General features: G+C 41.8%; 1 protein-coding gene across 1 annotated transcript; it reads left to right on the forward strand.

Moving 5' to 3' along the window:
- Positions 1-680: 680 nt before the first annotated feature.
- LOC310926700 (voltage-gated inwardly rectifying potassium channel KCNH2-like) lies at positions 681-23626 on the forward strand (the record flags this gene model as incomplete). Its single annotated transcript, XM_083888884.1, has 18 exons — positions 681-756; positions 3244-3474; positions 8929-9093; positions 9256-9622; positions 10263-10426; positions 11094-11173; positions 11690-11779; positions 18611-18783; positions 19186-19324; positions 19434-19571; positions 19689-19843; positions 19933-20174; positions 20258-20457; positions 21073-21160; positions 21910-22074; positions 22157-22278; positions 22687-22758; positions 23540-23626. The coding sequence occupies 18 exons, from the start codon at positions 681-683 to the stop codon at positions 23624-23626; spliced, it is 2754 nt and encodes a 917-aa protein (XP_083745010.1).
- Between the last annotated feature and the right edge of the window lie 1794 nt (positions 23627-25420).

Genomic DNA, 25420 nt, shown 5'->3' on the forward strand with positions numbered 1-25420 from the left:
ATGTTTAAAACGAGGAGTTAAATATCAAAAGTTACAATTTAGTGTGTTATTGTCATACATAATTATACACATATCACTATTCTGTCAAATGTGTTGGATATTATATATATATAAAAAGGATTATAGATTAAGTTTTATGTATTTTTAAATCGGCTTTAAATGACTAATAATAATTATAACAATTATTTAATATTTTTGTTATTTACAAAAACACCTTTTCCTCGACTGTCCTTCACGTCACTGTTTTCCTCTCAGTGCAGTAAATGCTCTGTTTACACGGTGACCTTCTTAAACGCTACTCGCTTAGAAGCAATATCTTTTGGTGATTTCACGCCTCGTTTATGTTAACGTGATATTTACTGCACACACACACACACACACACACACACACACACACACACACACACACACACACACACACACACACACACACACACACACACACACACACACACCACTATGCATAGTGCAGAGTGTGTGTGTGTGTGTGGGGGGGGGGGGGGGGGGGCGTGTCTGTGCTGACAGGATGGAAGGAGGAAGAGGAGGAGGAGAGAGAAGAGGAGGAGGAGATGAGGCAAACCCAAACTCCATCATTTCATATGTTTGAGAGGATAAAACCGTGCAGGAGAGAGAGCTTTGTCACCGGGTCCAGAACCAGAACCAGAACCAGAACCAGAACCATGCCGGTGAGACGGGGCCATGTGGCGCCGCAGAACACTTTTGTCGACACCATCATCCGCAAGTTCGAGGGACAAAGTGAGTATGAATTTCAAAGCTTTATTCTTCATATTTTTGTAAATAAAGACATAAAAGATATTTAAAAAAAAAAAATACTAACATTATTTGTTCAGTTTATTTCTGCATAGTCATAAAAATACTAAATAATACTAATAATCATTCAAGTCACGGCCAGGTCTGGTTGGACAGTTTAAGATAAGATGAATAAACACAAGATAAGACTCAATGGGTTTTACTTGAATTTTCACTCTTCATTAAAAAAAAAAAGTCTTTGTGTTCTTGTATTTGTTGCCTCTTTAGGACCTTTTTTTTCTGACATAAACACTAATCTTGACAGGACCAGTAGTAGTGACCAAAAACCTGGTCCTAAGGAGGCAGGACCTCATTTCTGAGGCACTGGTTTAAATTTTAAGGGATTAAGATTTGGATTGTGGTGATAGTTAAGGTTAGGGATGAGTCAGGAGAAGAAGAGCTTTGGTGTCTTTGTGAGGACATTTGGACTCAACCTCACAACCTTTAAAGGGTTAGATTTTGTAGGATTAGGTTTAGGATTGAGTTTATGTTAGGGTTTAGTTTGGATTAGACCTTTAGTTTAGGCTCGATTGAAGGACTTTTACTTTTAATCCTCTATATTTGCTCTAACTATCTTCTACTACATGGGGTTAAAGGCGCCGTATGTGAGAATGTGGCCAAAAACCGTTACTACATTCAAATTCAAAATACCGTTTCTACCGTAACTGGCAACCCGTGGTTGCTCGGCAGCTGAGACTCTACTGACTGCAACGATTGGTAGACGGCGGTAGGCGGCGCCACATGACGCCAAAACATGATTTCAAAACATAAATATGATTTGCAGTCTGCAAAATGTTTTTTTTAATGCAAATATTTTGTCTGTACTGTTGTTGTTGGTGAGTTCAGTTTGTTATATGAACATTATTCCTGAGTCTCTGTGACAGATTAGGAGGATTTTATCATTTATTACATAATGCACCTTTAAAGTGTGGTCGACCAAATGGTTGAGTCGTACCTTAAAGGGTTAAAAGGATATGATTTTGTAGCATTAGGTTAAGAAGTGAGTTTAGTTTGGATTGGACCTTTAGTTTAGGCTCGAATAAAGGACTTTTAATCCACTCTCTTCTACTACACGGGGCTAAGTGTCTTTGCTCAAGGACACATATAGACAAGCAGAGCCAGGAATTGAACACACAACCTTGCAGTTGAATGACAACCCGCCCTACCACTGTACCACTATGGCTTAATCCTAACTCCTCAATACTTTTAATTCAAAAACCAATACTTTATATTAGGGGTTCTCAAAGTTTTGATACCCGAGGGCCAATTTAGGAACCCAACATTGGACTGAGGGCCGCCAAACGAAAAAAAAACCGTAATAACTATCCATCCATCCATCCATTATCTACCGCTTTTCCTCCACCAGAGGGTCAGGGGGGGTGCTGTGCCTATCTCAGCAGACATTGGGCGATAGGCGGGATACACCCTGGACAGTTCGCCAGTCCATCGCAGGGCCACATATAGAGACAAACAACCATTCACTCACACACTCACACCTACGGTCAATTTAGAGTGACCAATTCACCTAATCCCCATATCGCATGTTTTTGGACTGTGGGAGGAAGCCGGAGAACCCGGAGTAAACCCACGCACACACGGGGAGAACATGCAAACTCCTTGCAGAAAGGCCCTTGTTCCGAAGTTGTTCCAAACGGGGCTCGAACCCAGGAACCCGGGTCTTCTTGCTGCAAAGGCAAGAGTGCTAACCACTACACCAACCGTGGGCCCCGTAATAACTATGTTGTCCAAAATTTGACAATTAAAAAAAAAAAAAAAAATTATTTGGTCCAAAATTTGCCAAAAACGTCATACTATACTATGTCATTCAAAATGTTACAATTTTTTGGGAAAAAAAATTTTGGTCCCAAATTTGACTAATTTTTTTCAAAAAAAAGCTTGGTCCAAAATTTGACAAAAATGACAAACTATACTATGTCGTCCAAAATGTGACAATTTTTTATGTGAAAAAATTTCAACACCAAAATTGGACAAAAACGTCATACTATACTGTGTCACTAGTAAACTGTATTTACTATGTCATCAAATTTTGGATGACATAGTAAATACAGTTGTACAGTTAACACTTATTGGTCTGTATCCAGTAATGTCCAATAAACATTTAACAAGCTTAGTAGCTCCTGGATTAAAACTATCAACTGTAATTCATTGCGGGGCCGCCAGAAATGTTTCTACGGGCCGCCATTGGCCTCCGGGCCGCACTTTGAGAACCAATGCTTTATATCATTAAATGTAAATGTACTTTAAGACTTCAATTTCTACCAAAGTCATTTTCTGGTGATGTACTTTTACTCAAATATCCCCTTAAGGTACTTTATACCACGTCGTGTGTAAGTCAATATCATCATGGAGACCAGTCTCTGAGTGTATTTACAGTGTACACATCCAGAGTTTTCTCCCCTCCTTCCTCCACAGGTCGGAAGTTCATCATTGCCAACGCTCAGGTGGAGAACTGTGCCGTCATATTCTGCAACGACGCCTTCTGCGCGATGTGCGGTTACACTCGCGCCGAGGTGATGCAGAAGTCGTGCACCTGCAGCTTCCTGTACGGACCTGACACCTGCAGACCGGCCGTGGCCCAGATGGCCAAAGCTCTGCTGGGCGCAGAGGAGAGGAAGGTGGAGATTTGCCTCTACACCAAAGAAGGTGATTCACAAACACTAGGCCCTCAACAAAGAGGCACTTTGAGAACTTTTATCATCTCTTAAAAAGATTACGGGCCAATTCCAATGCCCTTAAATGCAGATACGTCTTCAGACTGTAGGGGGCAGAATAACGCGAAAGCTGCGTCCAGTCTGTCAACTCCAAAAAAGAAGAAGAAGAAGAACACATTTATGTCAGGATTATTTATTACGATCTGTTTGTCAGTCAAGTTATTAGGTTGTCAGTTAGTTATAAAATACAAATAAATGTTACGCAACAATGACGTCAGTAATCCATAATATGGGCCTAAACTAAGATAATACAATGGTTTTCATCATTTTTATATCTCTATTAACAAAGAAAATACTTTGAATTTGTAGCGTACTCGTTTCGCTGCTTTCGACGCCATCTTTGTTTTGTCAAAACACGCAATGCATTCTGGGTAGCCCTTGCTCCCAAGGGTGGTCTCGGAAAGTCCCAATATTGAGGGCGATACAGCCCTTAAACTTGACCCTCTTGCACTAGAGGGAGCGCACATTTTTGAGATTGAGGGTAAAGCAAGGAATTGGAATTCTCCCCAAATCTCAATCCAAGAAACATCCAAAAGTAGCATCTTCCAATTTACCTTTCATAATCGATTTATCTGCTCTATTTTCCGTAATTAATGAATAAAACCTGACATTTAGAAGCTCAGATAAAAGCCCAAACTTTACTTCTAAAGCTCTTTAAAAACAACAAGCTGAAACAGAAGAAGTGCTGAACGTCAGAGGTGAATAAAACAAACCTAATAAACCTATAAGAACAAACAACAACACAATGAAATACTGTAGAATGTATAAACTATAAAATAATCCTGTCACTGGTGCAATAGCAACGAGAAAAACCAGGCTAAAACACAAAGTTTTCTAAATGTGTTTATTTTCCGCTTTCTTTGCTCCACACAGCACAGACATCATTAAAATTGGATGATTTTCAGTTTTTCAGACGTTTGAGAACATCATCGTTTCCAGTGTCTGACAAACACTGGTCAATATTTTCTGGACCAAACAATGACTCGGTCGTTCTGAAAATAATTGTCATAATTTCTACCTATATCGCAATAATCCAGCACCGAAAAAGGTTGGAGCTACACGTACGAGCGGGTCCCTCGTTGCTCACCTCACTATCAATATTTAATCTGTAATTTTAGCTGTGCTGTGCTATTATTGTTGTTTTATATACTCTCACATTTATTGTTTTTTGCCTGAGGACGAGGAGGTCAGAGAGTAAAACGTCTGTGATATTGAGCGGAGACGGAGCTGAAGCGAGTCTGTCGCCCATATTAGTTTCCTTCAGAGCCAACGACGCCGTCTAAAAATATGTCTGAAATCAGAGAGAGAGAGAGAGAGAGAGAGGGTCTGGACAGGGCCGGCCCAAGCCTCCATGGGGCCCTAAGCTAAATTTGATTTTGGGGCCCCTGTTACTGCCAATAATAATATTATTGAGCATTCACACACCTACTATACTAAAGCTATTCTACTTAAAACTTACAAAAAAAATCAGAAAAATCTTTCAATGAATATTTGGCAAAATCAGCAACTCCCCCAACTGGCGACACAGAGAATCAATACAGTAAACATAAAACGGTTTATAAATAAAATATTAAGATATTAAAAATCTTTAAAATGTGCACCATCTTTGCGGGAGATACAAAATACACTCCTGTAATACAAAGATTTGACTTTTATATGTATAAAAAACACAGCATTAAATAACATAAACAAATACTTAAATAATAATGTAAATCAACAGAGGCACCCTGAACAAGGTCATAAAAATGGTTTATAAATAAAATGTAAAGTTATCACATAACACATGACAATGATGTAAAAACTGTGAAAAAGCTTTGGTAAAAATGGGGAGAATAATTCTAAATAAATTACAGCAATCCAAACTTTAAAAAAAAAAAGTTTTTAGTTTATTGCTCTTGGGGGCCCTCTGGTGGTCACGGGGCCCTAAGCAGCGGCTTAGTTCGCTTATGCAACTGTGTAAACAAGTATTGTTCATCTTAAAAAGAAGAAAATAAATGACTGATTTTTATTCACAACACGATCCAGCCTTTTTTGACCGATAACAGTGATACTGACCGATATCGATTCCTTATAGTTTTAAACTTCTTTATGTTTAAGTTTAAGCAACAAACTTAACGTCCAGGCAGAATTTAGGGAATATTTTTATTACAAAATGTAATTAGTAACATTGTAAAAATGTTATAATGAGATGTTTCTGTCTGTTTTTGTTATTTATTGATTCATTTTGCATCTTAAATGTCTTTTTTTTTATTGTGAACTCAATAATAATAATAATTTTAAAAAATCACTTTTTAAAGAGAATTCTGAAATTCTGTCAAATAACGTGATTGAATATGAATAAGTTGATATATTGGACTTTTGTTTGACTGACTAGACGCTAATCGGCCCCTGATTGGAGTTTGAGTCCCTTAAATTGATCGATTACTAATTGACCACTAAATTCATTGTTATATATTATATATAATATAATTAAAACAACTGCTGGATTCACAGAAAATAAATTAATCTACGGATTAATTCATTATGAAGCTAAAAGTTACCGAAATTAGCTAACGACGCAGCTAAAAACCTTCAGCTTGTAAATGTGATTGTGACGGGCTTTATTTTCAGTGTATTATGTTATGGGACAGCACACGCACACGCACACGCACACACACACACACAGACACACACACACACACACACACACACATTGCATACTGAGGACTGGGTTGCTGACAAAGTGAGGACCAGAATTTCCACTTTATAAATCAACACATGTTTACATCTATAAAGAACTACTGGTCGCAGTACCATAACATGTCTGCAGGTGGAGCCCCAGAGCAAAAAGGGCTGGAAAACTTTTTAGATTTTTTTTTATGATGTTTTGGTCCAAAATTTGACAAACACGTCACACTATAATATGTCGTCCAAAATTAGAAAAAAATTTGGCCTAAAATTTTTGGTCCAAAATGTGAAAAAAATTTCACACTATACTATGTCGTCCAAAAATGTGAAAAAAAAATTTGACCAAAATTTGAATATTTTTTTTGACAAATTGTATATAGCATGTTATAGCAACCTAAGGAAGTGATTTCAATGAAAACAAAGTGAGGACCGACCAAAATGTCCTCACTCCGTAAAAATGACCTCACTTTGTTGGTTAAAAACCCTCACTGGTCCTCAGTATGCCGCAAGTACAAGAACACACACACACACACACACACACACACACACACACACACACACACACACACACACACACACACACACAGATCACAAGACGGAGTGAAAACATGGTGATTGTAAAGGGATTAACAGGGACCGTCACAGCGTCTTTCCCTGCATTAATTACTCTGCAGAGGTCAACGTCCTGGAGGAGTTATGAGGCGTCAGATATTAAGTGTTGGGAGTTTATTGATTTTTCTTTCTTTCTTTCTGTCTTCTTTGGTTTCGCCTAATGGCTGCGGCATCAGTCTCAGCAACTTAATATCTGATATGAAAGACTTTATAGCAGCGGCCTGTCAAAAAATGTCAATACGCTGCCAACGACTGTTGCGTCCTTTATTTACTCTCACGTAGCATTCATTTAAGAATGAATATGGGCTGTTTTTCTGTTTTTAATTAAAAATAATCCAGATTATTACAAACAATGTGGACAAACATATACGTGAAGTATTTAAATAGAATTTTCTGCTCCGTTAAGTACATTTTTCGTGCTGTTTTCATTCCCCGCTCAAGAGCTTAGTTTAATGGTAGCAAACTTGCTCAGTTTGTTTACTTATATACAGTTTTTTATTTTTTTGACACAGGAAACACAGGAAGTTACTGTCTCAGGTGAAAGAAATGTGAGGAATAGAAGTAACTGCACTCTGTGACAATGTGACGATACGCAGAGTGAAGAAGGAAACTGGAGGAGAGTGGAGGAGCTATCTGTGTGTGTGTGTGTGTGTGTGTGTGTGTGTGTGTGTGTGTGTGTGTGTGTGTGTGTGTGTGTGTGTGTGTGTGTGTGTGTCGAGGTCGAAGTGAAGGTCAGTGCTCTACTTTAGGGACAATGAGAGAAACGGGATCATACTTTTCATTCGAGACTAAACACCGTATCAGCCAAAAGAAATGATTAACTAGCGGATTAGAGATTAATGGGACGCACCAAAAGATTATTCACCCCCCACCAGCGCTCCTATGAACACACACACACACCCACACACACACACACACACACACACACACACACTCACACACACACACACACACACACACACACACACACACACACACACACACACACACACACACACACACACACACACACGCACACAAAAACAGTAATTTAACTTCAACATCTTTACTATATCGCCTCTTTCCTGCAGAGACTGCAGCCATGTGCAGCCCTTTAATAAATTCCATGTGACCCACCACTTATTATCATGTTATAATGAGTTTCTTCTATGTGTGTGTGTGTGTGTGTGTGTGTGTGTGTGTGTGTGTGTGTGTGTGTGAGTGACATGGTGGGCGTCAGTGTTAGGGTTGGAGCCAGGATGGATTATCGTAGTTATATTAAATTATTATAGCTTAATAATAATATCAAAGTGAAAGACCATCTGTTCTGCTGTGCTGCAGCACACACACCCCCCCCCCCCCCCCCCCCCCCCCCCCCACACACACACACACACACACACACACACACACACACACACACACACACACACACACACAGTAGTTTTTCTATCTCAGTGAGGAAACCTCATGGACATGATGCCTTTCTTTGGCCCTTAGCTTAACCTTAACCATGCGACCAGAAAACATGTCCCCACAAAGATAGGCTTGTACGCTGGTCCCCACGAGGATAGAAAAACACATACCTGCACACAAACACAAAATAGTTTTTCTATCTCTGTGAGGATACCTCATGGACATGATGCCTTTCTTTAGCCTCTTAGCTTGACCATAACCAAGCGACTAGACAAAATGTCCCCACTAAGATAGGCTTTTGCGCTGGTCCCCACGAGGATAGAAACATACACACACAAAGTAGTTTTTCTGTCTCTGTGAGGAAACCTCATAGACATAATGCCTTTCTTTGCCCCTTAACTTAACCTTAACCTTAACCTTAACCTTAACCAAGCCACTAGACATAATGTCCCTACAAAGATAGGCCTATACGCTGGTCCCCACGAGGATAGAAAAACATATACACACACATTCACACACACACACACACACACAGTTATGAGGTGAAAAGGTGAAGACTTACAGTCTGTGGCTGAAATGAGTTGCAATCTACACTTTAGCTCAGTGTTTTTGTTTGTTTTAGTTTGTCATCCTGGCGTCGCCACCTAGTGGCCATATTCAGAACAGGCTGATCACGCTCTCACTACTTCCTCTCGCTCTCTCTCTGTTCCTGCAGGAGAGCGTTTCGACTGTGAGATCGACGTGGTCCCGGTGAAGAGCGAAGCGGGCCGAGTCATCATGTTCATCCTCAACTTCGAGCTGCCCTCTGACCCCAGACCGGTCAGCAGCTCTCCGGTCAGAGAGCTCGACAGAGTGCTGCACGTTCCCTGGCTGTGTGTGGGTATGTCCACATCATAACACACACATACATGAGGTCTGAAGAGATGATTCAAGTTGCATGTATTTCCTCCTACATGACTGAGGCCTGAATCCGACGCTTGTGCCACACCGGAGGGTCAAAAGGTCACGTTTTTTGTGGTGTCACTTGTCGTCTTCCTCTCAGATTGGCGGCAGCGCCTGCGCCTCCTCCTCCGCTCCCTCGGCTCCTCGCCCGGCGTCCGGTCAGAGGACACGGAGCTGGGTTCTCCGCACGGCGACCTCCCTCCCCTCGGACACGAGTCTGTGGCGCTGGACAAACTGCTGCCGCTCGCAGGGAGACGGCGGCTGGACGAGGCCGGAGCTGTGGACGAAGACGAGTGGGAGGAGGAGGAGGAGGAGGAGGAGCAGAGAGGAGGAGATGCTGATGCACCTCTGGTGGATACGAGAAGAGGAGGAGGATGGAGAAGTGAGGGCACGGGTTTGCCCACAGCTCCAAACTCGGCGTCTCCAGCACTGGCCCCGCCCCTTTCCTTATCACATGCTGCACCACGGTAATGAAACAGGAAGTTACAAATATGTGAATAAACACTTTATATTTACATTAAGGACCAGGTAAAATGCTTATACTTAGTGGCCACTTTATTAGGTACACATGTTCAACTGCTGAAACAATGACTTACTGATAATTGATTGGTATAAGTGTTATTTTTTTTTAAATAATTAAAGGTGCATTATGTAATAAATCCTAAAATCCTCCTAATATGTCACAGAGACTCAGGAATAATGTTCATATAACAAACTGAACTCACCAACAACAACAGTACAGACAAAATATTTGCATTAAAAAAAATCTTTTGCAGACTGCAAATCATGTTTATGTTTTGAAATCATGTTTTGGCGTCATGTGGCGCCACCTACCGCCGTCTACTAATCATTGCAGTCAGTAGAGTCTCAGCTGCCGAGTGACCACGGGTTGCCAGTTACGTCAGAAAACGAAACCTAAAAGACCTCTGTGTGAATGTAGTAACTGTTTTTGGCCACATAAGTCTCATAATTTCCAGGATTGCAAAAACACAACATCTCTGAGCATCTCTGTAACACATTAAAACACACACTGTTAGCTTGAGCGTTTGACGTGTCCTCGGAGACTCTGCGCTCGTTTAACGGCGTCTGTGAACTGTGCGTCTGCAGGCGAGAGCAGAGACGGAGAGGCCGAGGTGACGACTGCCCTCCTCCATCCAGCAGTCTCGACGGCAGCCGCGGGACGGTTTTGAAGCATTCCTCGTCAGTGGACGACATCAAGAGTGGACAGGGCTACTGGGAAAAGAGGCTGCAGTTGAGACACAGCTGCACCGGTGGGAATTAATCCAGTCCAGTCCAGTCCAGTCCAGTCCTGTTTACAGCACATGGTCCTCATAACCTTCAAAAAGAGAGGAATTAATGAAAAATCTGCCCGTAAAAGTTAATTTATGTAAATAGAATCTTACAATACAACACAGTTTTCAAAGGACACCGTTCAACCCAGATCAATATCATCGCTATATTGTGAGAAAAATTAAGAGATTCATTGTTTTGTATTAATGGCAGACATAATTGAATCCAACCAGCAGAGGGCACTATAGCTCAGACAGATACTCTGTTGCAGAGACCACATATAATGCAACGTAATCTCAAAATAACCTATAACCTATAAACTGTAAACAACAAGAACATTTGCCCTTTGTTTTACATTTAATCAAGTATCTTTTTTTTTTACAAAACATAATTTGTGAATAACCTGAAATTTCTTGAGGAAAAATAAGTGCAATTTCAAATTAATTTAGTCACAGGTATAAATATAGTATTTTCATGAACTGTATGATTTAAATATAAAATGATCTGTCAGGGTCAAAGAAAAAAACCTATTTATACCATGAGTTGATTGTAGAAAAATTTATATAAATTAATTATTATTAGTTCCTTCAATTTCTGTCAAATTTTACATACTGGAGAATGATTTCCTCTCTCTCTTCTCTTCTGTAGGTCGTATGGTGACCATCAGAAAAAACAGTGGAGCTGCAGCGACGTCGGACGCTGATTTACGCTGCCGAGCCAACAGCCAGGTAACACACACACACACACACACACACACACACACACAAAGAAAATATAGCAGATTCACATCTTTGACCATAATCTTAATAAACTGGGAAAAGGTAACATGTAAGCATTTAGCAGACGCTTTTATCCAAAGTGACTTACAAAACGCGGAATAAGGTTCGTAGAAACAGCCTCGGAAAGAACTCCTCGAGATAAGAACAGTGGCCTGATCGAGGGTGAGAGTGCAGGAGGAGATAGTGTAAAGGGTGGGGAGAAGTTAAAGGCACCACTGGGATTCGAACCCAGGATCTCCTGTTTACTAGACAGGCACTTTAACCAACTAAGCCATGGCGCCGTGAGATCAACAGGCACTCAAGTGGAAAACCAATGTACATAAAACCATAAACCATATCTGATCTTTATTTCTTTGGTTTTTAGGTGCAGTTGTGTGTTTATTGTATGGTGTTGTACGGCTGCTACATGGTGGAATAATTCAATTAAAGAAACTGTTTCTGAACATGTTGAATTATCATTAGCAGAGCCCCGTGTCCCACTCTCCTCCCGGTGAAATGCGACCTCCGTGCAAACTGATGGACAGAACTCACCACGTCACCGAGAGAGTCACTCAGGTTAGTATAGTTTATAGTTCTGCATTCTGTCATACATTCATTCTTTCATTATCTCAGTAAACTGTGGAGCACCGAACGCTAAATTATGAAAATCTTCAGTCAATAAAATGTACCAGAGGATGTTAGTGATGTTCAAAACATCGACTTGAATATTCGGCTCATTTTAAGATAACATGTCACTTCGAGCACACGGTCCTTTTCATTTGGGGCCGTGTTATTATGCTTTCCCCTACATCAACGACGTCATGTTGTACAAAAGATTATTCTTGGTCATAATAACAACAACAACAACAACAACCTAAACAGAGGACCGGCATATCATCTCAAGTGACTGTACGCATATAAAAGTGCCAATACTATATATTAATTTAAGGAAAGGGACGATGCATATTAATACACATTAAAATGTAAATGTACAAGGTTGTAGCCTCAGGCTAATTTTGGCAGGTTGATGTTTTAAGGCACACGTGTCAAACTCAAGGCCCGGGGGCCAGATGTGGCCCGCCACGTCATTTTATGTGGCCCGCGAGTGATTAATTGGTCTTTAAAAAATCTGTGTTAAAATGAGTCTATGCTGCTTTAAGGCATTGTGTGTTGACAATTAAACTACATTTCCCACAATGCATGGCGATTGCGTGACGGCACCAGTGTATCATTGTATATGCATCATGCGAAGAGTGAAATTGTAATAAAGTAATAAATACCCCTGTTTTAAGGGATAAAAAAATTCAAATACATTCAAGGAAACAAAAACTTAGGCACACGAGAGCTCAGAAATACCATAGTTACATAAAAGAGGAAATACATATACACATACACACATACTCTTATACATATATACAGTACATACACACACATAGACATCAGCTTGAGCATTTAAATCTTCCTGTTTACATGGTGTTTCTACTCAGGCTGCAGCTGAGTCGGAATATAAACACGAAACTGTACATACACCCGATATATCATGAGTGTTAGGGTTGTTTTGCAGAGATGGGCATTAAAAAAAAAACAGAGAGCAGAGCAGAGGTTGTTTGAAAGAGTTTGATGATGGATGTGTGCAACTGGTTTAAAGGGGCAGCGTCTGCCTCTCTGTGTCGCAGCTATTTCCGTCCTGAAGGCACCGAGCTTTAGGTTCTTGTCAAAGGTGATTAACCGGGATGACGTCACTGATGTCCTGTGATGCTGTGTTAGGACGCCTGAACAGTGGTGTTAGTTTGTGTGTGTGTTCCCACCGCTTTACCTTTAAAACATTGGTTCTCAAAGTGCGGCCCGGGGGCCAATGGCGGCCCGCAGAAACATTTCTGGCGGCCCCCGCAATGAATTACAGTTGATAGTTTTAATCCAGGAGCTACTAAGCTTGTTAAATGTTTATTGGACATTACTGGATACAGACCAATAAGTGTAAACAAAAATACTGGGTATTTACCTGGTTTCTATATGGTGAATTTTAGTGTATTATTGGGTTATAAGCTGATAATAAGCCGGTAGCGAGTAAATATAACAGAAATGTGTTACTTGGTATTAACCTGTAATTAAAAGGTAAGAACAATGGCCAAAATACTGGGTAATTACCCAGTAAATTATAAAGCTTTATTGTATTAATGCTTAAATTACATTATATTAACGCTTATATTAGCTAAAGCTAAACTGTAGAACTGCAATCTGGTCATTAAAATGATTACAAATGGTATTTCTTTCTGGTTTTTTTCCTTTGGCGGCCCTCAGTCCAATGTTGGGTTCCTAAAGTGGCCCTAAGGTATCAACACTTTGAGAACCCCTGCTTTAAAACATTACATTTAAAATTTTAAAGGTCCATTGATAAAGAATTAGTGACCTCTAGCGATGACACTGCAGGAATTACAGTGGCCTCCGCATACCAGAAAGTATATAAATGCAGGCTAGTATGTCCATGTCTCTACAGGAGCCCATCCTGTAGAGACATGACACCGCCATAAAGCATGACTCTTAAAAGATTATTTTTGTCTTTAGCATAGTGAACTTTTGCTTGCTCTGGCTGGCTTGTCTTACTCCAAAGTATTCAAGGCCTACTCCAATGCTACGAAAACCCAAATCTTCTATACATAAATACTTAAAGGACATTTAGTTTCTGCTTGGCCAATCCTTCCGTATTTGTTGTTTCTCTTATTAGTCACACGAGAGTCCGCATTCGACTTGGACGAATGTGTTGATGCGACATATTTCTGTTCTGACAGCTCAATCTGATCCACCCGAATGAAGAGGTCTATCAAAGATTGAAGGGACAAGGTCAGCGATAATGATTTCACTGGAAACAGTGCAGGAGTGTGTGTGTGTGTGTGTGTGTGTGTGTTAGTTGACTGCCCAGATGCTATTGTTAGCTATAATTAGAGGGTGGGCTCATATGGAAGCTTGAGGCACCGCAGTGGACCTTATCCAAAAATACCTGTTCACTTACACCAGGGGGCGTCACTTCAGCTTACCATCGCTGTCAGTCACACGTAAAAATGCTCAATATGACCGAGGTTCTACGAGCGGAGCCGCGGCCTTGTTTACGCCTCTTATTTGTGATCATTACAACCGTGACAAGAATGTAAACATTCAAGGGTGTTAGCATACCAGCAAGGATGTTGACGTCAACAGGGCACAGCGAGTTGTTTGTCAGGCGACGAGGCTCCAAAACATCCAGATGTTTTAATGTTGGCTGTTATGCTACACGTTTATGTTGGTGGAGACGTTTCCTAGGGTTAGGGTTAGTGTTAGGGTTAGGGTTAGGATGAGCGTTGGGTTCACCAAAGTTTGAGCCATGAATGGAAGTATGTAGACTGCAGGAGAGACTGTGTATATGTAGTATATATATATATATATAGTATATGTTATATGGTAGTGTATGGGTTGTGTTCACCAAATAACCCTCTTAAGGCGAGATACGATGTGTACGAAATGATTTATCAGTGCCGCAGCCTATCAAGAATCTATCAGATGAGTAAGAGGAGAAAGATGTATGAAGCTGCATCCGCTGTAAAGGCTGCCGTCTGTATCTGTCAGTTAATGGCACCTTGAGACCTTGAGGCAGCATTTTTCACATCCATCGGCAAAAACAGCCTTCGGATAATGTCTTGTGCTTCAGTGGGAGTTGGGGGAGACGAGGGAATCACTTCACTTTAGTGGATGTTTTTTGGGCAAACAAAAGTTCAGCATCTGCTGTAGTTGCACGTAGACGATAGCGAGGAAAACAAAAAAAGGGAATTTAGAAGACGTTACACAAGCACATACTGTATATTGGAACACTATAGATATATTTTGTATTGCACCACTGCAGACAAAGGTTTTCTTTATTACGTTTGCTGCATTCCATTTACATCGGCACTCGGAACTGGGAGTGAAGTCACCCCTAAGTTCGCTAAACCATTGCTAGTGTCTTAACCGGGACTTCCTTTAGAACGCAGAGCATTTAGGCTGCTTTTTTTTCCATTACCATGTTAAAACTTTTACATATAAGAAGATGTGACCTTTAAAAACACACCCACAGGATGTCCATATAAGGAGGTGTGTGTTATTCCTGCGAACCTTTTTTGGGTTTAAGATCCAGTGTGTATGAATTTGTGACCTCTAATGGAGGACTCCTTGGTTCAACCCTCCATCCCCCAGGCTTTGAAGTACAAGTGAATCCATCATACAAGTGGACTGACCATTTCTTGAACTGTTACTGTTCTATAGACTAACGGCCTCTGGAATAACCTTACTGGGGAGCTATTACCAATAATGCCATCATTGCACCGAAAGCAAAAACATATCTGATTTATCCTCTTGTTGTTGAAGAAAGACCTGCAGTTGTGTTTACAGCAGCGTTGTACCTGCCCTTTGTCTCAGAGTGCAAATACATCACTGTACATGATGGAGAGGAGAGAAGGAGGGGGAGAGAGAGTGAGAGTTAGAGGAGAAAATAACCAGCAGAGAGAGAGAGAGAGAGAGCGACAGTAGGGAGGAGGAGCTGAGGAGCAGAATGGTTTGTGGTGAAAGTGCAGCGGTAAAGCTCACCCACACTGATGGAGATCAAGGATGGAGAGACGGTGGGAAAAAGAGGAGATGTTTTCTATCTACAGGTCGTAGAACTGACTCAGTGTTCCTGGAGAAGAACAGAGGGAGGATGGGAGATACCAAGGAGAACAAAAAGTGCAACTTGGACACGAGGCATGTGTCTGAAACCCTGAAACTTCTTCTCCGATCAGTCCGTCATCTTCAACGTATGTTTACTCTTGAACTCTGAACCAGGAAGTGAGACAGACTCTGACATATCATCAGCAGACTTGACATCTGTTTAGATTATGTTCAGCTATCACAAACAAGTGAGGATTTTTGACTGGTGGAGTTTTTTCCACCGAAGCGAAGAAGCCGCTTGGATGCAACATCTTAAAAGTCAGCCATAAATTCCTGAAGATATCACAATCCTTTGGAAAAGAAGTGTCAAGCTCTTTCGGGATCAACGGAATTGTGATGCAGACAAAGTGGAAAGAGCAAGTGTTAGTCGCAGAGGAAAGACGAAGAGCAAGAGGGCAAAAAGCAAACCTCAAAGGACAAAGACAACGTTCAAACAAACGTCACATCGTCCGGACATCTGAGAAGAGACCTGAGAGTGAAGGCGAAGAAGAAGGAGAGACCATGTCCTCAGTGAGTGACAGAAGTGTCTCTCAGAACATCTTGTCCAGTGTGAGAGGTGAACATGGAAACCCAAGACCCAAGAGAGCCGTACGCATCTCATCTATAGTAGCACATGAGGTGAGTGGGACCTTGTGTCTGTACTTCTGGTTAAGTTTAGGGCCAATATTTGACAAACCGATGAAAACGGAACCCTCTTGGTGGAGGTGATTGGCCGGTGGTGTGGGAAGCTCAGAGGTAGACTGTTCCACTGCTTCAGAGCCGCCACAGAAAATACTCTTTACTCGTTATTTAAAAGCTTTAAAGTCATTGCGATGGTTTAATGCAGGGGTTCTCAAAGTTGTGATACCTGAGGGCCAATTTAGGAACCCAACATTGGACTGAGGGCAGCCAAAGGGAAAAAAATGAAAGAAATCCCATTTGTAATAACTATGGCGTCCAAAATTTGACAAAACCGGCATACTATACTATGTCGCTAAAAATTTTAACATTTTTGGGGCAAAAAGTTTTTGGTCCAAAATTTGACAAAAACGTTGTACAATACTGTCGTCCCAAATTAGATAAAAAATTCAAAAAGAAATTAAAAAAAAAATTTGACAGAAATTACATATGCCGTCCCAAATTTGGTCTAAAATTTGACAAAAACATTGTACAATACTATGTCGTCCCAAATTTGACAATTTTTTTCAAAAAAAATTGGGTCAAAAATTTGACCAAAACGTCATACTATACTGTCTTTCAAAATTTTACAACTCTTTTGGGAAAAATTTTTTGGTCCAAAATTTGACAAAAAGGTTGTACAACGTCGTCCCAAATTTGACAATTTTTTTCAAAAAAAAATTTGGTCCAAAATTTTACAAAAATGACATATGCTGACCCAAATTTGAAATTTCATGCATCCATCAAGGTTCTCAGTCACATCCTTGACCGTCCTTCACTGCTTTGCCCTGGTTACGGCTGCTGTGGAGCTGTGGATCCCAGAGGAGTTTAAATCTGCTGCTGATTAATTACACCACTCCTTCCGAGGGTCTCAATGTGTGTGTGTTTAGGTTACTACTGGATATCATGACCCACTTTCTTGTCAGCGGCGTGGTGTTGTTGTCAGCAGGTCACACCAATATATGGAGACACAGTAATCTGTGTACATACTGTAATTATTATGTAACATTTTTTGTGTGGTCATTTTCTTAAATTATGATTTATCAGCATTCTATTATAAATAAATTTTAATATTTCACTCAGCTCATCTGGACAGGACTCAGCTGTCCACCTACATCTGAAAGGACACTCTTTAGACGATGAGAATGTTCATATTCTGGCCTAGAGGAGATTATAAACCAGGGACCTCATACTGAAATGACCTGAGGGCTGATGAACTTCTAGTCTGGTCAGGAGAAGACTGATCAAATTATATCTCAATATACCATCATAATATAGCAATAGAAATGTTTTGATATGTAACGATGTACTGTATAGTTTAAGTTGAATGGAAAATCATTTAGCAACGTGGTAAATATAACCTAATGTGATGTTATAATAGAAATCTATTGTTCATCAACAAAACAAAACACTGGGTTTATTTGGAGGAGGAGGAGGAGGAGGAGGAGGAGGAGGAGGAGGAGGTCACAGGCCAGTAACAGCTTGAAAGTAATTGGTAGGCCACTTGAAATCAACCTCTGAAGACAATGCCGTCCTGAGCTCCACACACACACACAGAACATAAAAGGTCAAGTCAACAATAGAAGACTCAGGTGACCCTAATTACCCTCTTTCACACCAAGAATCTGGTGAAACTAATAACAACCTGAAACTGGGCCAGAGAGGTCTAACAACCTTCTAGCCTAAAGAAGCCTCTTGGGCGAGAGGTGAAATGTCTTCAAAGTAACTCAGGCAGGTCCAGTTGCTCATGGCTAACACCTGAAGACGACTAGAACCTGGATGACTGAGAACCTTCACCGACATATTGCAAGGAGTCATCATACCTTGAAGTTGCTTTGACATGGAGAAAAACCTGGCTTGGTTTTCTCCTATTAAAACTTGATGCTTCCAAGAAGAAGAAGAAGATGATGAAGAAGAAGGGAATACACAATACTAATCCACTGCTTTTGTATACTTTAATGCCTTGTGTGCCCACTTTAAATAATAATAAGCTTGAATGAACAGGCTAACAGATCACTCTCTCTGTGTGTCCTCCAGGTTCTGTCCCTGGGGGCTGATGTGTTGCCAGAGTACAAGCTACAGACTCCCAGGATCCACAAGTGGACCATCCTTCACTACAGTCCATTCAAAGCTGTGTGGGACTGGGTGATTCTGCTCCTGGTGATTTATACGGCAATTTTCACCCCGTACTCTGCAACATTTCTGCTGAGGTTGGTAAGAAATTCACCAAACGCTGATGTTCCCCTGACCCCCAGGAGTTAATTATGGAGATGTAAGGTTTCAGAATTGATTGTCTTGGTTGCAGTTGGGCCCTTATTTAAAAAGGGGGCTACCTCCTTTGGACGCTGCATTTATTGGGTGTCCCATTTTTAAGGCTCCTTCATATGTGATCTAGAAGGTTTCCTTCCACCTCCAAGCAATGCAGAATCCAGTAGTTGGATCCTTCTCTGGCTAACCCTTCCTGTGGTTCAAATTGCACCCAGCCAGCATGTCCATGTGGGCCCGATAAGGGTCATCGTCGGGCTGCAATATGGGTCCCAAGTGGGTTTTGTTGTGGTTTCCGCGGTGGCCCCTCCGATGCATTAATGAAACATGACTGTGTTTTCCTTCAGTTCCCAGGAGGAGGCAGCCTTGCAGACCTGTGGTTACTCCTGTTCCCCGCTCAACGTGGTGGATCTTCTCGTGGACATCATGTTCATCGTTGACATCGTCATCAACTTCCGGACCACATATGTTAACTCCAATGATGAGGTGAACCGACCCCGGGTTGACCGATTGAACTGTCACTTAGTAAAGTAAAGGTTTTGAACCCGGTGCGATGATACTCGCGGCTGTAGCTTCTTGTGTCGTGTCTCTGCAGGTTGTGAGTCAGTCTTCTCGGATTGCTGTCCACTACTTTAAAGGCTGGTTCCTCATCGACATGGTGGCGGCCATTCCCTTTGACCTCCTCATCTACCGCTCAGGGGGGGAGGTGGTGAGGGGAGGCGGAGAGGGCGAGGTAGAGGAGAGGAAGGAAAGAATACGAAGATTTTTTTTAACTTATTTCTTTGTTGTTGTTTTTACCGACATTTCACTTTGAAAAGACATCCGTTCTTTATCCTCCTCCCGATAACAGACCACCACTCTGATTGGTTTGCTGAAGACGGCTCGGTTACTGCGGTTGGTTCGCGTGGCGAGGAAGTTGGACCGTTACTCCGAGTACGGTGCCGCCGTTCTCTTCCTCCTCATGTGCACCTTCGCCCTCATCGCCCACTGGCTGGCCTGCATCTGGTACTTTTCTCTACATCGTAAATAACACAAAATGAGTGATTCATTTGAAAACCAGTGTGAGCCAGAGTTTGTTTGTCTTTTCACCACAGGTACGCCATCGGTAACGCGGAGCGGGCGACCTCAGCTGGTGTCGGGTGGTTGGACACTCTGGGTGAACAGCTGGGGAGGCCGTACAATGCCTCCGTCGCGGCGTCGGGTCCTTCCATCAGAGATAAATATGTCACGGCGCTGTACTTCACCTTCAGCAGTCTGACCAGCGTGGGCTTCGGGAACGTCTCGCCCAACACCAACTCTGAGAAGATCTTCTCCATCTGTGTCATGCTCATTGGTGGTGAGTTATTACACTTACATAACTACGGGGTTGTTGAGCCGAGAAGCAAGTTCGTATATAGCCTGTTTCTGTCTCCTCTGCAGCGTTGATGTACGCTAGCATCTTTGGTAACGTGTCCGCCATTATCCTGCGGCTTTACTCTGGTACGGCGCGCTACCACACGCAGATGATGAGAGTCCGCGAGTTCATCCGCTTCCACCAGATTCCCAACCCTCTGAGGCAGCGGCTGGAGGAATACTTCCAACACGCCTGGTCGTACACCAACGGCATAGATATGAACGCTGTGAGTAGGACATTTAGGACATTTCTCGTCAAGAAGTGATAATTATTATCACCTTAGACCAGGGGTGTCAAACTCATTTTCACATCAGAGCCACATCAGCATAATTGTTACCCTCAAAGCGCCAGATGTAACTGTCATACAGAATAAATGTAACTAAATGTCACCAAATATAATGTAAAATAAAGGTAACTACTACGTAACATATTGCTAAATAACTTTCTGTATTTATCACTTATTCAAGTTACAAATATGATGCATTATAGATGTAACCCGCGATGGTGATGCCGTCAGTTTGCGGGTAACGCAATCGCCATGCATTGTGGGAAATGTAGTTTATGGTCAATGCACGCCTTAAAGCAGCATAGGCCTACTTTAACACAGATTTTTTAGACCAATTAATCACTCGCGGGCCACATAAAATGATGTGGCGGGCCACATCTGGCCCCCTTGCCTTGAGTTTGACACGTGTGCCTTAGATGTAATATAGTGGCTATTGTTTTCAGAATCATTGCCGTCCATAGTAAATAAATAAAGGTCTTTCTGCCAAAACAACATGGACATTGCTAATTGCTAATAAAGCTCATGTAACTGTCATTTTGTCCCCATCTCCTCCAGGTTTTGAAAAGTTTTCCCGAGTGTCTCCAGGGAGAAATTTGTCTCCACCTGAACAGGTCACTGCTGCAGAACTGTAAAGCTTTTAAAGGTAATTCAATCAATCACTCAATCTAATTTTATTTGAAACTGTCAGGTTTACGGGCATTATAAAATTTGACTTAAAACTTGCTGACTTAAAGGGATAGTTTGGAATTTTGGACATAAGACCTATTTTCCAACTCGGCCGGTGTGATGGAGACGTTTTCAAGAAATTTCATTAAGTTCTTCCAGTTCCAGTTGGTGCTATGGCTAGCACAAGTCAATGGTACCGGCTAGCATGGCATTAGAAACACTCATACCGACTCCACAGTGCACCTGAGGCAAATCAATTGTAACGGCAGACTATCGACGTACATATCTGTGTTGATAGAATGTTTGAAATAAAACTAACCTTGCAATTTGAAAGATTTATGTCTCAGTAGCAGCAGCAGCAGCAGCGCGTCATACTTCCGGCAGCCGCGGACTGATTCCGCTGCTGCTGAGAAAGTAGTCCCTCAAAAATCCATGCGATGCGAGGTTAGTTTTGTTTCAAATATTATTCTATCAACACAGATATGTACATCGTTAGTCTGCCGTTACAATTGATTTGCCTCGGGTGCACTGTGGAGTCGGTATGAGTGTTTTTAATGCCATGCTAACGTGTACCATTGACTTGCGCTAGCCATAGCACCAGGGAACTCGGCAACTAGAAGAACTGAATGAGGTCTTATGTCCAAAATTCCGAACTGTCACTTTTTAAAAGTAGTGTAGCACAGATTCCCTGGCTCTTTGAATAACCTTATGTGTGACGGTGTTGAGGATCCACTAAGGGCTGTTTGAGGGCCCTCGCCATGAGGTTCAAGACCACGCACGCCCCTCCTGGTGACACCCTGGTCCACGCTGGAGACCTGATATTAGACCTCTACTTCATCTCCAGAGGCTGCATCGAGATCCTCAAAGGGAACGTGGTGGTCGCCATACTGGGTAGGTGCCACTGCGAGCTTGGCTTGTCGTAAGTCAGACTGTTTTTTAAGTAAAAGTGGGCTTTTTATTTTTTCTCCTTCAGGTAAGGATGACATCTTTGGGGAACCCGTCAATCTGGATGTTCTGCCGGGAAAGTCCAGCGCTGACGTCAGGGCCTTGACCTACTGTGATCTGCACAAGATACACAGAGATGATATTCTGGAGGTAACGTGCATATGTATGTATATGTGAACACGCAACATCTGAATGCTTTATTAGGACCTTCATGGGTTTTGTTGGCAAACAACTTTATTCTACCAGGAGAATGGAGCGGTCCTTTTAAAAGCACCTTAAATGTCCAGTATTTAACATGGACGATAAAAATTGCATATATAACATAAGTATGTTTGAATAAGTGTATAATTTTAATAACCTTAGAACAGGCCCTTTATATACTTTAGGTAAGTGTTGTGCTCTTTCTGGTATACAAAGACCACTGCAGTTCCCTGTAGAAAGGAGGGGTGATCTTGAGTTTCACCACTAGATGTCACTAATTCTTACAAAGTGGACTTGTAATGCAAACTACAAATGTAATTTTTTTTTAAGTTTTATTTCTGATTTCTTTGTTTTCAGGTGCTGGAAATGTATCCCGAATTTTGTGAATATTTCTGGTCCAATTTGGAGCTCACGTTCAACCTCAGAGATGTAAGTTTACTAATTTTACACATCCTCTGTTGTGCTAGTTTTCATTTTCACACACACACTAATCACTGAATCTGGGTTAACATCTGCATTTATAATCAATCCTTTTACCACACCTGTAGTGAACATACACAAACTGGGCCCCCAGGCATCAATGGTGGTCGGGTAACTTGCACTAAACTGGATCAACTGGTTATTGTAAGGCAGTATTTAATAAAATACGCTGCGAGTAGGGTTCGAACCTACGCAGGGAAACCCCAATGGATTTCAAATCCATCGCCTTAACCACTCGGCCATCGCAGCCATATACCATGTTTCAAAGAGTGGAGAAAAATTTCGAACTCTCAAATCCATGTAAATCTGTATTTCTATTCAGGGTAAAAAAAACAACAAAAAAAACAATAAAACTTCAGAGTGAGGAAGTACAAAGCTCTCCCTGTGAGGTGAAAACCTACTTCCAGGAAAATCAAATTAGGCAGCAAGACAGCAACTCCCATAATCCCGATGTCACCTGAACTTTTACTGGCAGAAATTACGTGCTGTGCCTTTAAAGTATAGTGGAAAAAGTGAAGTAGATAAATTAAATCAGTCCTTTATAAGTTAGAAATTCATTCTATGCTTTGAAATTCCCTCTCTGCAACTTTCCTAGAAGTACGAGCTGCCATTGAGCAATGGGGGATTGGATACGTTGCTCCACTCAGCTCTTTTATTGTCTTTGACCTGGTGGGGACTCAAACAGCAACCCTCCAGTTACAAGCAAAGTTTCCTTTCCACTTGGACACAGGATGCCATAATCATAATATACAAGTGTTCCCTGACCGGGAATCGAACCCGGGCCGCGACGGTGAGAGCGTCGAATCCTAGCCACTAGACCACCAGGGACTTGAGGAGCGAAGAGTTTCAATATTTTACACTAAACTGCAAAGATACACCTCAGTCAGCAAATAACATTAACTGGATACACTGGTTTGCATACGACTTAAGGGTTTGGTTATACTTTCAAGGTAAGGTTGTTAGAGATCCTGTTAGAGATTCAGACTTCCCTCTTTTCCCCAAAGAAACATCTTTCGTTTGCAACCAAGACCTGTTGTTGTTGGCACATAGCTTGGCAACAAGCTAGCATAAGCTCTGGTGTTACTAGCAGTGACAATACAGGCAAAAAATTACGTACTGTGCCTTTAAGGCATGAAGTTTTATATAATTACTTCTGAATTATTATTTAATCTAAATAACTGCAAAAAGCCTATGGAGTCAGATTGTGAATACTTTTTTTTTTTTACACACCAGTAGTTAACACACAAACTGGGCAGTATTTATCGGAGTTCGGGGAGCAATGGAGGTTGGTTACTTCAGTTACTCCCTGGTTTCATGCCCTCTTTCCTTGAGCTTGCCTCAAAAGGCACCACTGGGATTTGAACCCAGGATCTCCTTTTTACTAGACAGGCACTTTAACCAACTAAGCCATGGCACCGATGTTCAGGGTACTGCTTCCATGGTTCCCGCAATTCCAGTTTTACTACATGTGTTACTGAAGTCACAAAAGGTGAAGTAGATAAATTATATGTCCTTGATAAGTTCCTAGAATTACGAGCAGCACCCGGGGTGCAAGGGGGATTGGGTATCTTGCACAGCCCAGCCCTTTTTTTTGACCTGTTGGGGACTCAAACAGCAACCCTCCAGATACAAGTCAAGTTCCCTTTCAACTTGGCCATTAGCTGCCATAAGCATAACATAGCATTCCCTGATCGGCAATCAAACCCAGGCCGCGGCGGTGAGAGTGCTGAATCCTAGCCACTAGACCACCAGGGAGATCCTGTTTTTGGGTACCTCAGCCACTCCCTGGTTTCATGCCCTCTATCCTTGTGCTTGCCTCAAAAGGCACCACTGGGATTCAAACCCAGGATATCCTGTTTACTAGACAGGCACTTTAACCAACTAAGCCATGGCACCGATGTCCAATGTGTTGCTTCCCTGGTTCCAAATTCCAATTTTACTACATGTGTTACTCAAGTCACAACAGGTGAAGTAGATAAATTATATGTCCTTGATTAGTCCTTGATAACTTTCCTAGAATTACGAGCAGCACCCGGGGAGAAATGGGGATTGGGTATCTTGCACAGCCCAACCCTTTTTTTTTACCTGTTGGGGACTCAAACAGTAACCCTCCAGATACAAGTCAAGTTCCCTTTCAACTTGGCCATTAGCTGCCATAAGCATAACATAGCATTCCCTGATCGGCAATCAAACCCAGGCCGCGGCGGTGAGAGTGCCGAATCCTAGCCACTGGACCACCAGGGAGATCCTGTTTTTGGTTACCTCAGCCACTCCCTGGTTTCATGCCCTCTTTCCTTATGCTTGCCTCAAAAGGCACCACTGGGATTCGAACCCAGGATCTCCTGTTTACTAGACAGGCACTTTAACCAACTAAGCCATGGCGCCGATATACGAGGTACTGCTTCCATGGTTCCCCGAATTCCAGTTTTATTACATGTGTTACTGAAGTCACAAAAGGTGAAGTAGATAAATTATATGTCCTTGATAAATTGCATATAAATTCCTTCTTCGCAACTTTCCTAGAATTACGAGCAGCACCCAGGAAGCAATGGGGATTGGGTATCTTGCACAGCCCAGCCCTTTTTTTTTTACCTGTTGGGGACTCAAACAG

The sequence above is a fragment of the Microchirus variegatus genome (assembly GCF_963457635.1).
Source record: "Microchirus variegatus genome assembly, chromosome: 5".
Lineage (NCBI taxonomy): Eukaryota > Metazoa > Chordata > Actinopteri > Pleuronectiformes > Soleidae > Microchirus > Microchirus variegatus.